This window comes from Lynx canadensis, chromosome B3, assembly GCF_007474595.2.
Source record: "Lynx canadensis isolate LIC74 chromosome B3, mLynCan4.pri.v2, whole genome shotgun sequence".
NCBI lineage: Eukaryota > Metazoa > Chordata > Mammalia > Carnivora > Felidae > Lynx > Lynx canadensis.
Window position 1 is genome coordinate 116862590 of NC_044308.2, and position 18656 is coordinate 116881245.

Here is an 18656-nt window from a genome sequence, read left to right on the forward strand (position 1 = left end):
AGCATGTAGTGATATTCCCAGTGGGATCCGAGACAACACCCCACAATCACATAAGTATTTCCCCAGGGGGGAAAAATGTGAAGTCACACAATGAGAAATAAACTAGAAGTATTAATGTCAGTCCATATCAAGTTTTACTGCCAAAAGTGTTTGCTTACATTTTGTTTTTACCTCTCAACTTCAGAATTGCAAATACGGGGCTGTGGCGGATGTTGCAGCGATAGAAATCGAGCCTGGTTGAGTCGTGGTAATATTTAAGAGAGCTGAATCACAGGACTGACAATTTGTGGTCTTGTGTCTCTCCCTACTGGGCTAGTTACTTCCTTTTCCAGTCTCCGCCTTCACTTATCTGTCACCCAGGAATAATTGCCTTATGGGCTGTTATGAAGATAAGCTAATGTATCTTGAGTACTAAACAATGATTGGCTTACAGCGGGTATTCAATAAATGTTAGCTGTTACAATTTTGCCTCTTCCCGTCCCTTTCGTCCCTTTCGTTTTTTACGAGATAAAAATTGCCTGAGGCAGCAGTCGTGGCGCTGCTCTGGATATAGGCCAAAGCAGTGTGGATTGCCTCGATTTCAGTAGAGAATTTAAAGTCTGTATTTAAAAAAAAAATTTTTTTTTAACGTGTATTTATTTCTGAGAGAAAGAGAGTGCGAGCAGGGAAGGGACGGAAAGAGTGAGACTGAAGATCTGAAGCAGGCTCTGCGCACTGAGCTCAGAGCCCAATGTGGGGATCAAACTCACTAACAGAACTGTGAGATCATGACCTGAACCGAAATCAAGAGTCGGCTCCTTTACTGACTGAGCCATCCAGGCGCCCCCAAAGTCTAAATTTTTGTATTGAGAACAACACACAAAGTCTTGTTAAATGACTAATACCACCTTAAAATTTGTTGCCAGAATGACTAGACTTCTCAATGATGAGTAAATATTTTGATTAATGTCACATCATATTTAAGTCTCTTGAATGCTTCATTTTAACTGTCTCTGAGGAAGGATTGTTTGCCACTAGCTGATTTGCCATTATGAAGCCCCTTTTAAAGTTTCTATTCAGGCACTCATCTTTTAGAAAAATATTCGAAAAGTACATTGTTGATGATGGTAGTGCTCTAAGAAAGATATAACTGAGGTTTATAATTTAGTATATTGGAAAAATGGCATTGGGAGAGAAATCTTTCCCAGTTTTACCAGAAAAAAAAAATTAGCAAGAACATTAATGTGCTGCTTAGTCCAAAACGATATGAATTTTAAAAGATACAATTTTAAAGTATTTTTTGTGTAGTGGAACTCTGCTTTTAAATTTGTAAGGACTTCCTTTTTTATTTTTTTCAATTTTTATTTTTTTTAAAGTTCACTTATTATATTTTGAGAGAGACAGCAAGTTGGGGAGGGGCACAGAGAGAGGGAGAAAGAGAGAATCCCAAGCAGGTTCTGTGCTAGCAGCACAGAGCCTGATGTGGGACTCAAACTCACGAACCATGAGCTCATGACCTGAGCTGAAACCAAGATGCTTAACCGACTGAGCCACCCAGGTGCCCCAGCCTTCCCTTTTTAAAAGGCGGAAATTATTGAAAAAGAATTACCTTTTGTTGTCCAACTGTTGTTGTTATTTTTTTTTTTATAGCCTCATTTTGTACTTTGTAATCCACTCAGAGAAGATTCCCTGAAGTATCAACATCTGTTCTCATGATGTATTATCTTGACATACAGAAAATTTCAATTCATTTTCCTGACCTTTTCTGTTAATTTGTGAAGATTATAATTATAGATGCTGGTTCCACTGTTACTTTTTGGATTAGAGGACAGAAGGATTAAAACAGAAGGATTTGAAGAGAAGAGACCTGTTAGCCATGCTGGGCATGTGCCCTCCAGGAGTTAGGAGCATCTCAGTGGGGCACAGTGGATCTGCCTGTATTTATATGCCTCGTACCGCCTCTCTTCGCAGCTGAACTATCAGCAGAAGGTAGGCATCATGTACTGCAGAGCTGGACAGAGCACCGAAGAAGAGATATACAACAATGAGTCAGCCGGCCCGGCCTTTGAGGAATTCCTTCAGCTGTTGGGAGAACGCGTTCGGCTCAAAGGATTTGAGAAGTACCGTGCACAGCTTGACACCAAAAGTAAGAAATACTTACACTCTCCTGCTAGGCTTATTTCCGTCCTGCTGTGTTGATGTTCATCTGCTAAATTGCCCATAAAACAATATTGCCATTTACTGCAGAACACCGCCGGGGATGGGGGAGAGGAAGCCAGAGAAGGAGGACGCGGCCCCAAAACATTTGACGACTGTAATCAAAGTAGCTAGGATCGGACTGTTAAAAAGAAACGGTGTTCTCAGAAGCGTGGATGGAGCGATAGGGCAGGGGTGCAACTCACGCGGGATTGCTCCTGGATAGGGTTGTGTAAATGTCACTATAGTTAGGTGAATGTTAGAGCGACTAAAAGTTCCAGAATCTTGTAGCCATCTGGTCATAAGCCCTGGAATTTTTACTTTCGTTGATTTATCTTGTAATCCCCATGCTTATGGATGCAGTCAATCTTCATGATAAGGGTTTTCTTATTCATTTTTGTCTTCTATTAAGATTGAGGTTTTTTTGTTTGCCTCTTTTCTATTTTTATTGTTCGTACTCTAATTGAATCCCTAAGGAAATAGGCCTCTTAGCTTTGGTATTAGTTTGGCTCCTGAAATATGTTGATTAAGAGCACAATACTGGAACAGTCTTTTTAGCTATGGCTCATGAACACACAAGGTTGTGCGCTCCCATTCCCCACGCTGTTAATAAAATAGTTACGTTCTCCAACATCTGTTTAGGTTACAGTGTGTTGATGTCTGCTGTGTGTCTGTGAGGAGGCAATTTTAAATTTTATCTCAGAATCCATCCGTGGACACCTATGACCTGTTTTTCTTTGAGAGGGTCTTTGGATTAGCACATCTGTATGGCAGTCTATAGTAATCTCCGATTTTCTGTACAGGAAATTAAATAAGGAGTTGAGTCATGAAAACAGAAAAGCATTCATAAACTCCACTGCAGGGAAGAATTTCCTGTTGCCATGGTTTTGCTGTTGCCAACTTGGAAACGACATGCAGGAGAGACTATTAAAGCCCATAAATAGCCTAGACTCTTAAATATTATTTTAGCGTTCCATACTCTACTTGCAATTGCGTAAAACGTTAAATCTTAATATGTCCTGAACTCTTCTTTCCCAGATTTTCTGACATTTGCCCTATACGCTTCATTCATGTTGTCCTAGTTTGCAGTGTTCTATAAATTACCACCACCACGAAGAGCTATATGAAAGCTTCTGGGAAGAGTGTACTAAGCACCCTGCTTCTATGCATGAATGGCCAGATTGGAAATTGATTAAGACTGTGTATTATTTGTGTGTTCACACATTCCCAGCCGCCTCTTGATGATGAAAGGCAACATGAGAAAAGTATAGCAAGACCATACTTAAGCAGTGTGGCATCAAGTAAGACCCTGAAATAAACAAAATAAGCACCGTACGCATATTTTGCCTCAAAATCCCAATAGCTGCACAGGCTAGAGGGGGATAAGCGTGGGTTAGCTGACCTCCTCTAGCAGCATACTTGTTCTGTAATATTCAGCAGGGAAGGGTTCCTTTAAGACCCCTAGTAACCTTTCAGGGCATAGCTGATGAGCAGAGGAATGAGCAGACAGTTTCTTTTTCTGTCCTTTCAGAGTGTCAGATTTCTTCCAGGGAACAAAAAGTCGGAAAGTATTTCTATTGTAAAGCTCTAAAAGAGGCAGTTTGCATGTTTATCTCTCTTACTTCAAGCCAGTAGTGTCAAAACCAGCCTCTGCACGTCCCACAGCTTCTCATTGGCCATGGCACCCCCAAAGATAAGATTTTGCTTTGTGTGCTAGAAGATAATCTCACCTCATTTTGTCTAACCTTACTTTGTGTCAGGAAACTCTCTCTTTCAGTATAATCATTAAAAACAGAAAATGCTGGGGCACCTGGATGGCTCAGTCCGGTGTCTCACTTTTGATTTCAGCTCAGGTCACGACTTCATGGTTCATGAGTTCGAGCCCTGTATCGGGCTCCGCACTGAGTGTGGAGCCTGCTTGGGACCCATTCTTTTCTCTCCTCCTCCGCCCCCCCCCCCCAATTTCTCTGTCTCTCCCATGCTTGTGCTCTCTCTTTCTCTCTCTCTCTTTAGCTCTCTCTCTCTCAAAATAAACTAAAAAAAAAAAAAATCTTCAAAATAAATAAATAAATAATAAGTAAGAGAAAATGTTTTCCAGGACAAGTGTTCCTATGGGATCACTTCTAGTACATATGACAGTGTAGGTGTGATTGGATCTGTGGGTTCATAGTTTCCATCAAATAAAAGTAGTAATTGCCAATCTTCATTTTTTTTCTGTTGCCATCTTCTGAATTTCCAATTACACATACATTAGATCACTCACTAGTGTACCTCAGGTTAATGAAGCTGTTTTAATTTTTTTAACCTTTTTTTTCCTGTGCTTCCATTTGGATAATTCCTATTAGTATATCTTCCAAATTCACTGTGCTTTTCTTCTACAGTGTCTTAATCTGCTGTTAATCCAGTCCAGTGAAATTTTCATTTGAGATATTGTCATCTTCAGAAGCCAGAATTGCATTTGGTCCTCTTCTCAGTTATCTAGTTTATCTTCATTAGGTTCATGTTGTCCTTTAAATCCTTGAATATGTTTATTTTATTTTATTTTTTTAGTGTTTATTTTGCGAGAGAGAGAGAGAGAGAGAGAGAAAATGCGTGAGCGGGGGAGGGCTAGAGGGAGAGAGGATCCCAAGCAGCCTCCCAGCTCTGCACCCCAGCACGGATGCAGGGTTCAATCCTATGACCACGAGATCATGACCTGAGCCCAACTCAAGAGTTGGGACACTTAACCAACTGAGCCACCCAGGTGCCCCTCCTTGATGTATTTATGATAGCTGTGTTAAAGTCTCTGCATGCTAATTCTGTCGTCCTTGTCATTTGAAGCCTCCATTTAACAAATCTTCTCTTGCTCTTGAGTTACATTTTAGCGTTGCATGTGTCTGGTTACTTTTGATTGGAGAGTATATATTCTGAATGTTTTCTGGTTGAGTGTCTAGATTGTGTTGTCTTCTTCAAAGAGTGTTGAGTTTTGCTTTGGTGAGCAGTTAAGTTACTTACAAAACAGCTTGATCTTTACGGATCTTGTTCTTAAGCATACCCAGGGCAGTGTTTACTCTCTAATGTAGCTCTGCTACTAAGGCATGACTTTTCTTATGTCTGAGGACCTGCATATTCAATGAGGTCTCTTTATGGTGGCTGGTTAGAACTTGAGTGCCTTCCAACCCTGTGTCAGCCGTGAGAATTGTTTGCCTTACGATTCTTCAGTGGTTTTTCTTTGCCTAATAGTTTTTCCCTCTTTCTCTTACTGAGTTATAATTGACATATAGCATTATGTTAGTTTCAGGTGTACAACATAATGATCCAATACTTGCATGTATTGTGAAATGACCACCACCACAAGTCTAATTAACATGTGTCACCATACAAGGTTACAAAAAATCTTTTTTCTTGCGATGAGAACATCTAAGATCTACTCCTAGCAACTTTCAGATATGCAATACAGTATTATTCACCGTGATCACCATGCTGTACACTACCCTAATAGTTTTTCTTTGCCTGGCTTGTGGAATCTTCCTCTGTGTGTGCAGCTTCATCGTGAGCCCAAGACTCAAGGAGACCCTTATGCGGATTTCTGAACCTCTTTCACTGCGTAGTTTCCTCCCCTTTGGTACACTGCCCTGAGAATATCAACTACGTCAGGCTTCCTGAACTCCAGTATATTTTGGCTTTCCCTCTTCAAAGCCATGCACTGTGCCGCTGTTCCAAAAGTTCCTCCAGGTAGAAAACCTGGTGGGATCAGAGGGCTCATCTTCTTTTATTCTTTTTTCTCTGGGATCACTATCCAATGCTGCCTATTGTAAAATGTCTGAAAAAAAGTTGTTTCAGATATTTCGTCAGTTTTTCTAGTTACTTACGATGGGAGGACAAGTCCCGTACCACGTTACCTCTGGTGGAAGCCGAGGTCCCAGATATTCTGTGTGTTTGTCATTTCATTTACTCCTCAAAGTGTTTACTAGGTACTGGTTCTCCCCATTTTACAGAATTGGCTTCTTTAGATTAACGTGCCCAATGTTAGACAGCAAGGAAGCACTAGTGAGGTGGAACAGATCCTGGTGCTGTGGTTAAGGAGGTGTTCAGAGAAAGCATAAATGTGGAATTAAATACAGTGAAGCCCAGGGCTCTCTGCCTTGTGCCTGTGACTCTTCCCCTTCTCTCCAGCCCTTGGGCTAAAATTACCCAAGCCAACTCATGAAACAGCTCTACTTGTCATGCATTACAATTATATTCGGATTTTAGTACTTTGGTAAAGGAGGGAAAGGCTCAGAAGAAATGGTTCTTCTCTTTGCCAGTGTTTCATACAAAGTCCATTTTCCTGTTTTCAGAAGTAAGGTCTTTTAGCAAATAAGCTACAAATGGGGCGGGGTGGAACAGTTCTACAAAGAAGAAATTTTCAGGAGTGGGTTTTTGTTCCCCCTCCTTACTTTGTTTCCTTATTTGAATGATATAACCTCTAGATAATTACCATCCTCTCATTCTACAGCAAATGCAAAAATAAACTTCCCACCAAGCAGTGTGTTATTTGAAAGCTAGAGACCACCTTCATTTATAACTGTGCATATGGATTATTATTTGGGAAATCATTTCCTGAATGAGGCTTGTTTGTCAAGTCAGAACAGAGGAGACTTTAGGAGCCCTTTGTAAGCATTCCTTCCAAGCCTTGCCTTCATTAATTTGCTGTAGTATTAGTGAATGCTTGTTGCTTCCCCCTTTTGTTAGCAGTGTTTTAAAAACCAAGGAAATAAATCCTCCTGTATTTGGAATATTTAAACTTCGATAGGGAAGGGGGTAAAACTAGCATTGTTTAAATGCTCTGCATATGCAAAGGGCATTTGGAGTCAGAGACACTGATGAATGAAGGAAAGGACTCTTTCTTCACCTCCTTCAACTTCAAACTACTTTAACGTAAGGTTTTTCCTCTGAGTGTTTCTGGGATGTGCTTGGCAAAGAAATGAAAATACATAAAAGTACTTGTTTAAGGAGACTACACTTTTTACCTCAACTGCACAAAATTCCAAATTCTAATCAACACATTTCCTGAGCATCTTTTATGGGCTAGCACCTCTACATACGTTAATTCACTTAATCCTTACAGCAACAAGAATATCAATGGGCAGAGAAGTGATGTGATTTGTTTGTGGTCATTTAGCAAAGATGCCACTGGCATTCAAATTCAGATCTTCTTACTTCCAAATTGGGAAGCCAGGTAATTGCAGGTGTCTCGCAAAGTGAGGAGTTGGTAGAAAATACTAGTGGCTGATTCCTAAGTACCAACCCCACACCCATCTTGTCCTTCGTCATCTCTCAACGTGCTACTGATTTTGAGATGCCTTGAGTCCCAGGTATGTTCACATGCACCCTCACATATCCTGAAACTGATACCATATGAATGCACCTGCCATGGCCAAGGGTACTGCTATAAACTCTTCTTTATTGCACCCTCATTAAAGCAGAGTAACTCATCTGCTGGCTGTGTCTAAATGTACATTGAAAGAATATTAGTAAAAATGATAGATGCCAGAGCAGGTAGAATTCTTGATTTCCCCAAATACTTCATTAGTGAGTGAGTGAAATAGTGCCACAAGGGCAGAAGTGTGTCTCATCTCGAATGATGCCAGTGTTCCAGATGTCCGTTCTTGGCCCTGACTCTGTTTCTGAGCATTGACTTCTGCATTCCCCAGACCCTGAGGCAAGGTTGCATAGACAGGACATCAGGGGTCTTAAAGGGTTGGTCCCCAGCAGCCAACTGACAGTGATTATATTTCAAGTTAAATAAAAGGATAAAAATGAGATCTGCAGGCTATCCGACTTCATCTTACATTTGATGTGTTCTCTAGTGGTGAGGACATTTAATAAACGGAACTTAAGCTTTCTTCCTTCTGTTGACTTTATTTAGTCTGCATGAGTTTAGGTAACAAGATTACTTTTCTCTTGTGTTCATAAATATTTAAAACTAGGAACTTTCCTGAAATCAAGTTGCATAGGCCCGTTTTCCTTCATCTAGCTTTTCTTAACTCTGGATACATCCGTTAGTGACTGCAAAATGGTTGTAAAAAAAATCTAATTACTTTTCCTTATCCAGACTCATATACATACACTTTATCAACCAAGTTTCAGTCTACAGAAAAGTAAAGGAGTTGAGCCCAAAAGAGAAGTCAGAGATGATTATGACACTGCCTCTGAAACTGCTCTACAAATGTATTAACCTATTCATACCATTCATGGGGTTTTGGAGTGATGAGGGTCTGGAGCCGATGGCCAAGAAAGAAGTCTTGAGATGTTTTTGGTGCAAAAAGGTGATTTTATTAAAGTGCAGGGACAGGACCCATGGGCAGAAAGAGCTGCACTGGAGTTGTGAAGAATGACTGATGATATACTATGGAACTGGGGGAGGTAAAGGCAAAAAGGAGGCCTCCAGAAGGACTTTCATATACTCAAGACTGATAATATACGAGAGGCCTAGCTCTTGTCAAGCTAAGGTTGTTTTCCCTCTAGTAAGGCATCGGACATTACAACTGTAGGGGGTTCCTAGAGAAATGTTATACTGTATATTTGTCTCAAGTATTTGTCAATGGGCTGCAGGTTATAAAGAAATTTAATTCTACCTGCCATTTCCTTCTTGCCTTTGTTCCCCACATCACTGTGGAGGGGAAGGTGATGTTGGGGCTCCAGGAAACTGAGTCTATAGGTTTCTGGAGATTAGGCTATTGATAAGATTGCCTTTTTCTAGTAATTTACTAAGACATTTATAAACTGATGGAGACTTGTGTCCTACATGACTGTGATCTCTTACTAGTTGACCATTTGTTTTCTTTCCTTTCCTTTGTTCTTGGGCAGCCCGGAGTGCCTGGGGAATGTCACATGTATCCCACCTGGGGGGCAGGGGAGGAGGGTGTGCTTAACTTGTGCTTTGTCCTCAGCTTGCCTTGTGCTCTCTCATCACAGTCTTCAAATAGAAATGCCTAATGTAGGATATTATCCCATATCTACACTTTTTGAAAGCAGCAGAGAAAAATATTATCGTTCCTTAATTATTCAGTGTCTTCTTATCATCTACACTGAATATTAGAAATTTTACTTTCCATGACTTAGCATAGAATGTTGACCTTATTAGTGGGTATATGCCACCCACTGGTAGTATGATTTGGAGGCAAATCCCATGATTATTAAGATGACCCGTAAGATGCCCGAATTTACTTTTAAAGCTCCATACAGATAAGAAGGAGCATTATCTTCTTTCCACCCCTCTTCTCAAGCATATTTCCCATTATAAGTTTTTCAATATATATATTCTTTACCCAGAGCAAAATGGAATTTTGTCATTTTCATTTTTTCCTGATTGCCAAGCTGATTAAGTTTTTCATGGTTTCAGGGTTTCTGGGTCACTAAAAATATAATAATAGAAACATTGGATGCTTTATTCTTTGGGAAATATAGCAAACATTCGTTTTCCATTCTTTCTGGTAACATTTAACAGTTCTGTTACTTATATAGTATTTTCAGGATTTTGAAATTCCTTATGGCTTGGAAAGGAAAATTTCATTGTTTTGACTCTTGTTTCATCTCTGAAGCTTTTGGAACTGTTCAAACTGTTTACAATTATCAGCAAAACTTGAGGGTTTCCAAAGGTCCCCAGAAAAAGGCTGGTCAAGCAGCGTCTATTACATAAATGAGGCACACAGAAAGGACAGCGAGAGTGGGCCAGAAGTAGAAAAGCAAGGTTACCTTCAGCGTTGTCTTCCACATCAGCTTTCCTCTCTGGCAGTAATTCTTTTAGAATTAGACAGACATACAAAGCAAAATGTAACACATGAGTTCCGGATGACAGTCTCTTTTCTAGTTCATTAATTTTGCCCAAAATTGACTTGAAACACATGTAGGTACATGTCAAAGCTGACACATTCGCTTTAAGGTTTAAAATGTACTAATCGGTTCAGAAGTTATTTATAAGTAGAGCCCTTAAAAGTAGATATGTTCTTCCTTATAGCAGTAATTTATAGTTTTTTGTGTTGGTGGCCATTAGCATTTAGAAGATACTTTTTCTTGGGAAGCTATCTGTTGGTACATATTTTAGCAATTTTTTGAAAAATAGTCTGTGCTTTATTTCAGTTTTAGCTTGTTTTTTTAACCCTTTGCATTTTATGTCAGCTTCAAAGATTAAGTTCCTTCAAGAAGCTTGAGGTTGAAGCTCCAGGCTCTAGAACATGTTTACAAGCCTGTCTGCAAGCCACCATTGTGGTCTGTTTGTGGAGCAGTGCCTAAGGGCAGCAGAGCTCCTGCATCACAGTCACCCTGGGGGTGTTTATTAAAATAGATTCCTTTGCCCAGCCCTGTACCCACTGTGCAGTATTTCTGGGGGTGGTGCATGCAAATCTGCCTTTTAAACCAGCTCCCCAGATGCCAGTGTGCATGCTAAATTTTGAGAACTACTGCCTCTTGGTGTATACCAGAGGCTTTGTCTTGCGGCTTCCCCGAAGTGCAGTAAAATGTTCTGGTCTTCAACGGTATGGTTGATGAGGCTCGAATTTACCCAGAATGAACAAACAAACGCACTAATGTCATTTAGCAGCCTGCAAGTCCAGGTCCTTTAAGACCAGAGACGCTCCCTTTCGGTTGGACAGCTAATAATTCTCTTCTCTAGTTTCTGGTTATTTCTGGGCAATTGATTTGTTGATGATTAAGGGAGTAGAGGTTGCTCTTACTTAAGGAAGATGAAAGCAGAACACAGTCTATAAAAACTTGTTGGACATTGCTTATAATACCTTTGTTATTCAGGATATAGACCTATTAAGTTTTCATCTGTTTGTTAAGAATAAAACAACTCTCTTGCTTGAATCAGAAATATTGGAAAAGGCGTTCTTAACCTGACATCTGTGGAGAGTTCAGGGGTGTGTGAACTTGGACGGGAAATCATTTTACATTTGTTTTCACTGACCCCTAATTAAAATTTAGGACTTCCGGGGCGCCTGGGTGGCGCAGTCGGTTAAGCGTCCGACTTCAGCCAGGTCACGATCTCGCGGTCCGTGAGTTCGAGCCCCGCGTCAGGCTCTGGGCTGATGGCTCAGAGCCTGGAACCTGTTTCTGATTCTGTGTCTCCCTCTCTCTCTGCCCCTCCCCCGTTCATGCTCTGTCTCTCTCTGTCCCAAAAATAAATAGACGTTGAAAAAAAAATTTTTTTTAATTTAGGACTTCCTTCAATTATGAATGTGGGCAACAAACCACAGTTGCGTAAGTTCTACCTATGATTGTATTGCAAATTGAAAGCATAGATATTTCCATATTGTATTTTTTTTTTGGAGATCCCTCAAACTACTGCTTATGCACATCACTACTTCAGAATTATAGTAGTTCTATTCGATCAATTGCTAAAACTTGTTATAGAAATCTAATGCTATTATAGTTTAAAATTATTTTTGATAACTATTTCTCAGTATAATTGATTTCTATTGAAATCAGATGTAGTTTGTTTCATGCATTTACAAATACTGTTCTGAGAAGGGACCCAGGCTTCCCTGGACCGCCGAAGAGAATCAGATACAAAAAATGGGTAAGAACACTGATGCCAGTTCTTATCTAGCATCTTTTCATCCTAAACGATTTCCTTTGTTTTCTTTTTTTGGAGATATTTTTCTTAAATGAACTATTTTTCCCATTCTTACTGTCATCTCATCATTATATCTATTTTTTTTTACTGTAGCTGACTCCACTGGAACCCATTCTCTGTATACAACATACAAAGACTATGAAATTATGTTCCATGTTTCCACCATGCTGCCGTACACACCTAATAACAAGCAACAGGTAAGAGATCCCGGTGTTGTCCGTGTTTCCTACCCTTTTTCATTTCCCCCAGAAGCCTAAGTGGCAAGTTTGTAAAATCTGAAACCAGAATTGAATGTTGCACCTGTCACCACAGCAGGAAGCTTTTGTACTTTGCGGAAATAACGAATAGCAAATGAGCTGAAAACAAATGAAGAGACCCAGATTCTAGGTTAACAGCCAGCTGGATGGCTTTGTGAATTAATCATTTGCTTTTCACCCACGGGGATTGAGGTTTTCATGGAATCCGAAGAGAACAAGTTAAAATCATGGTGATTAGGTGACCCTGCAGTGTTGCAGAGAACATGTATGAGTGGGTGAAGTTCCATCTCAAGAGGCCAGGGGACAAAGCAGGAAAGTACTGATGTGTCATTTCAGATTTCAAAGGAGGTTTGGTACACTGACTTGGAGAAAAATCAGAATAAATGTCAGTGGGATCTCAGAAAAAGGTTTTTTTCTTAATGTTTGTCAGGAGGACAGCAAAGAACATAAAAAAACCCTTGCATTTGCATACATCATACACGGTGTCTTTTAAAAAAGTCTAAAAGCACAACGCCTATTACTAAAATGTGGTCGATGAGGTAGTAAATGAAGACACTAAGAAGTGACGCATTGTTACAGAGCAACATGGAAACTGGCAGTATTGTTTTGGAAGGTATATGGTAGTTGTTTTTTAAAAATATTACAAAATAAATGATACCAAACTGACATTTAAAAGAGTCAGAGAGCTAACAGCGTCTCCTTTCAAAAGCTGTTATAAACACAAGCGGTCCAGTATTCCCTCTGACCTTAAAATGGATATAGATTTTGTTATTGTCAGCTTTTGTGCTAACAGAACATAGGCCAGCTGCAGAATGAATCACACCGTCTTTCACAAAATTTAACCAAACACTGATCTGATCTAACACTTTGTCACTGCAGGTGTGATTAAATCGCAAATCCAGGTAATGAGATTTTGCTTTGCTATGATTACGAAAGTAATCAAAAACAGGCAGCAAAGCAATGAATCAGCTACACATCTAAAATAAACCTATTGAAGATAAATTCCATGATCTAGAACTTGTTGACAGTTTGTTTTATGCAAATTCCAAGTTCTACATTACTCTGATAGGAAAGCATCATGCTAAGAAAAATAACGTGTTTCTTACTTTAACCAGTAAGTGGTCAAAAAACTTCAGGACATTCACAAGTAGTATTTAAAGGCTGAGTACACAGCAGAGAAAGGGAAGATGTATGGAAGGGTGAAAAATTTAGTTAAGATTCAATTAAATGAGTTGAAGTGTGTTGAGCAGCATGAGTTGGCATTAAAATGGACAGCTGTCTGAATTATTTAATTTGGGGGTCCAGTCAAGGTGAAAGTGTTATTAGGTCCTATTTCAGGATAAAAGGGTGATTGGTACTGCTGCATTTTAAGAAATTTTAATTCGCTAGCTAGAGAATTTATTTCTTCTTTGTAGATCACTTTATGCTTGGGGAAAAAAACAAAAACAAAATATCTTTTAAAATCTTGTGGCAGGAATTTGTTTATAAATACTGTCTTTCATTATATAGAATGTGAGATGGATAGATGGATTTATTTCTATTTGGGTCCTTTATTAAGATATTAGTGTTACATATCAAGCAATATTTGGAATAAAGAATGACATTGCATCCAAAAGCAATGACATCATGTATGCAGCAATGACATAATACATAGACAAATTGTATGCCCGAGATTCTGAGTAGATTAATAATGTTTAATAATGGGTACATTCTGTATAACCATCAGCACAGACCATCTTTATTTCTGTAACGTCCAATAATATATCATGTTTAGAAATGAAAGTAAATGGCCTCATTAGAGGATAATTTGGGATGCTTTGAAATTCCTAAGGTTAAAAGTACATTTCTGGAACATTCTAACTCCCAATTCTCAACCGTAATCTAAAAGGCTATTGTTTCTCCCAGCTAACAGCTAATACTAGATCATTGATTTTACTTGTATGTAATTTGTGTAAGTTAAAGTCACTGGCGAATTTAAAAAAAAAAGTTTATGAATGTAAGCTTATGCCTAACAGATAGTTGATATAATGTTATATCTCATTATTTTCCTCCTTGTAAGAGCCTCTATATAATAAATACGAGAAATGCAAATTTTGTTCAACTTTTTTTTCACACTGTTGACTTAAATATGTAATAAACCCCACTTGGAAAGTCACTGGCCTAGCATGAGTTGGGGTGCCTAAATTTGAAAGCCACCTTCCAAAACACTTTTTAAATTTTTTTTTTTTTTTCCACGTTTATTTATTTTTGGGACAGAGAGAGAGACAGAGCATGAACGGGGGAGGGGCAGAGAGAGAGGGAGACACAGAATCGGAAACAGGCTCCAGGCTCTGAGCCATCAGCCCAGAGCCCGACGCGGGGCTCGAACTCACGGACCGTGAGATCGTGACCTGGCTGAAGTCGGACGCTTAACCGACTGCGCCACCCAGGCGCCCCCCAAAACACTTTTTAATGTGAAACAGAAGGTGGTCTTAAGCAATTTAAAAAACTATTTAGACTTGAAATTTGACCTGCTTTGAAATTGTTACATTTATATTCTGGAACATTAGTAATTTCTGCACTCCCAGCTCGTGGCACAAAAAGCATATTGGAAAACACCTTAGCCACATTTCTTTAAATGAAGTGAATTAAACCAGAACATAAATTGCAGTGTAATTACTTCAGCCATTCTCATCTCTAAAAAAATCTTCCCTGTGGCAAGTTTCTTTCTTCTGTGAAAATGGAACAAAACTGTTGTTATGGAAACTGAGAATTTGGAGATGCTGAAACTTGGCATTAAGATGCCAGATATTGGTTAGCTCCTGAATGGGCTCTACGTTTTATACAAATTTCAGAATATTCATTTCTGTAACCTTCCTCGGAGGGAGTAAGATGGGCTAAATTATTGACAGTAACTGTAGATTACCTACCTTAACATGCCCTGATTCATGGTGAATGTTTTAAATACAGTTATGTAAGGGAATTGGGGAGGAAAAAAGCAGAGTGTTGTCATTTATGTCGTTTGCTTATTTTTTCTTTCAGCTCCTACGGAAGCGGCACATTGGAAATGATATTGTCACAATTGTTTTCCAAGAGCCCGGAGCACAGCCATTCAGCCCAAAAAATATCCGATCCCACTTCCAGCACGTGTTTGTCATCGTCAGGGTTCACAACCCCTGCACCGACAGTGTTTGTTACAGGTACCTACCTGCGCCCTGGTAGCAGCGTTGTGGGCGGGGCCAGGGGTCACGTGCGGGGGGGGGGGCATCCTGCTCCGCTTGCTCAAGCAGCAGTGGGAAGTCTTGCCATTTACTTCTGTCTTTAAACTATGTGTGCGGATGGCCGATTCACGCGATGATGTCACCCGATGGCGTTGACATTGCCCAGACACGTTGGTTAGACACCTGCTGTTTCCATTTGCACCTCCTCCTTAGGTGGTGTCCTTGGTCCATACCATCTGGTCACCAGCTAATTACTCATCTTGCTAATTATACTTTGCATTTGGTGTGGCAAGAGCAGAGAAGAATGATGTAATAAGTAGAGAAGTTTTGTTTTAATTACTATTGTCTAAAAAGCCCAGCCCCTTGCTTTAAGACTGGTTTGATTCACTCTAACGTTTCTGACTACAGTCTTCAAAGTATTTGTATGCACTAGTAAGCACTTGGTGGAATTGTTTCAGTGTCCCATGTCGACCCAGTCTCTGGAGTGTCCGACTTCAGGCATCTATCTGCAAGAGGCCTTTGGGCGTTGACAAAGATAAGAACCTGAATTGCTGGGTCAACATGGTCATAGTACCAAGAAGATGTGTCAGGCTATTCTAGCATTAACAAGATATTTCTAATAGGAATCTGTCCGTTTAAAGTAATGGAATTTTACCCTGTCTTTCCATCCTTAATTTGGAAGATTAGGCTTTGCTAATGCTGGATATTTGTTTTTAAATTAATAAAGCCACCTACCCAGAAAGTGGCCAATACAGACTGACAGTTGGTTTGTTGTGAGAGCCACAGCTGTCTACTTTTGGGAGTCAGTGCAGGTTAATTACGGGAGGGGAGCAAGCAAGCTCAGGGAACAAAACAAGGAAGGGTTACTCCGGACTGCTGTAAACCACTACCTTCCTTGCACAGCCCGTAATAACTGTGTATGTTGGGCTCTGGTGATAAGCCCAGCACTATTTCTAGGCACTTTACATGGGTTGCCTCATTTAATTTGTAAAACCCATGCATTAGGTACTGTTTTTGTCCCCCATTTTCAGGTGAGGAAGCTTAAGCAGTGGGGCTAGGTCCCTGGCCCGAGGTCAGCTAGTACCAGGCAGTTTAGGTTGTAATGCACTAAGTCTGATTCTAGAGCCCAGCCCCTTCACTGCTCAGCCATGTTGCCTCGCTCACATGCCCTGTGAAGCACGGGTCTTTGCTGCCCTTGCTGCTGACCTACAAGCTGCTCCAGAACTCTGGGGCTAAGGGGGTGGGAACTCCAACAGAAGAGACCTAGATCTGCAGCCTCTTACCAAGAATCTGGTCCCTGGAAGCTGCTTTATTTAGAATAACAGGGCTATTATTTAGAATAGAATGACAGACTTAAGTGCAGAACATTTGACTATACCTGGGAGGGATGGCTATTTGCACTTAGAAAATATCCCCAAGCAATTGAAACACACTCTACTGGATTTATGCAAGGATTTCATGGAACTCTGATAGAAAGCTAACCCCTTTTGGAATGGTCACTGTGACGTTTGGGAGTGAAAAGCTTCGCGGTTTGTTTTAGAGATTTCTTCTTTAAAAGCCATTGTCGGGGCGCCTGGGTGGCGCAGTCGGTTAAGCGTCCGACTTCAGCCAGGTCACGATCTCGCGGTCCGTGAGTTCGAGCTCTGCGTCGGGCTCTGGGCTGATGGCTCAGAGCCTGGAGCCTGTTTCCGATTCTGTGTCTCCCTCTCTCTCTGCCCCTCCCCCGTTCATGCTCTGTCTCTCTCTGTCCCAAAAATAAATAAACGTTGAAAAAAAAAATTAAAAAAAAAAAATAAAAGCCATTGTCTACATAAAGTGCCATCTAGTAGAAATGTAATGCAAGCCATGTATTAATTTTGTATTTTTTAATAGCCATACTTTTTAAAGTAACAAGAAATGGGTAAAATTAATTTTAGCAGTATAGTTTTTGACCCAATAATACCTTTTATTTACCTGGTATGTCCAAATAATTATTATTTCAATAGGTGATTTTTAAGTTTTAAAAATTACTGACCTATTTTACATATTTTTGGAGTAAGACTTTGGAATCTGGAGTGCATTTTAGACTTACAGCTCATCTCAATTAGGATGTTTGATTTTCATTGGAAATAATGTTTAGATTTCATAAAAGTTGCAACTGGAAAAGTTGACTCATATACTCAGATTGTTCCAGACATGCTTTTTAAAAGCTTTTGAATGACTGAATTGAGTGTCACTTTTTAAAGTATGTAAAATATGGCCAGGGTAAGTCTAAATAGACTGATAATGAGGAAAGGTCTCTCAACCTTCTTCAACACTTTGCTAGGGAAGGAAGTGATGTCTGTCTGATTCTTTTTTATTAAAAAATTTTTAATGTTTCTTTATTTTTGGGGGGTGCAGGGGCAGAGAGAGGGGGAGACACAGAATCCAAAGCAGACTCCAGGCTCTGAGCTGTCCACACAGAGGCTTGAACCCACAAACCATGAGATCATTACCTGAGCCAAAGTCGGATACTCAACCAACTGAGCCACCCCAGGCACCCCTGTCTTGTTCTTTTAAAACTCCCCACCCCAGCCTTGAAAACCATGCTTTTTGCTATCTCTCTTATTTTTAATCTGCTGCCTGGCGAGCCCATCTTCTTAGCCCCACCGTGCAATGTGATGCTGGACCCTTTGTGGGAAGACAGTGGACACCCCAGCTCATGGCACATGAGCTGGCCTGGGATTTCCTAGTTGCCAAGCATGTTTGAAGACCCAGTGCCCTGCTTAGAAACTGTGAACTTGGGCCTTTTGCAAATCCAAGAGCACATACCAACTTGCAGTGTCACTAAAAGGAATCACAAGAAACGAAAGTAGAGATCTTTTCCTGTTATTAATTTGAGGTATATTGATTGTTCTCAGTCCATCTAAAAGTGAGGTCGGCATGTTTCCCGAAGTGTGTGGGGATGTCAGGAGATGCTTCAGGTCCCAGAGCAGATAGGGCAACTCTCTTGTAGTTAATGCTTGGGGGAAAGAGTGTGAAGGGTTTATGTTCTCTGAAAATAAATGTATCCTGAAGCAGAATAGGTCTTCCAAAGAATTTCTGTACCTGTGAGTTTTTCTCATACCCCAGCCACTCCCCAGAATACTAAGGATATGAAGTTATGGGCCTCTTTCGTTTATTTACTGTACTTTGGTTGAAAAGTTTATAGAGCTGCATTGATTTCTACTAAATTAGATTTAAATCTAATTTAACTCTACAGTGATACAGTTAGAGGGATTCAAATACTTTTTATCATTGAAAATCTCTTGTTCTGAGCTTTTTCCCCAGGGAACACTCACATTTACTTATTGACATCTCCTTGGTACGTGTGCTGAGGAAAGCACAAAAGGGGTTTTCTCAAAGGAGCTTCTTGCTGTGATCAGGTGGAGAAGTGCGGGGTCCGTACGGGCTGAAGTTATAAGGAAC

At 40.1% G+C, this 18656-nt stretch overlaps 1 protein-coding gene across 12 annotated transcripts in view; it reads left to right on the forward strand.

Annotated features, from left to right (window-relative positions):
• The window catches only part of SIPA1L1 (signal induced proliferation associated 1 like 1), a 362478-nt gene that overhangs the window by 271996 nt on the left and 71826 nt on the right, over positions 1–18656 (forward strand). For all 12 annotated transcript variants that reach the window (XM_030319459.1, XM_030319465.1, XM_030319461.1 and 9 more), the window contains 3 exons: positions 1951–2125; positions 11867–11970; positions 15052–15209. In XM_030319459.1, coding sequence (XP_030175319.1) covers positions 1951–2125; positions 11867–11970; positions 15052–15209 — 437 coding nt within the window. The remainder of the gene's footprint in view (positions 1–1950; positions 2126–11866; positions 11971–15051; positions 15210–18656) is intronic.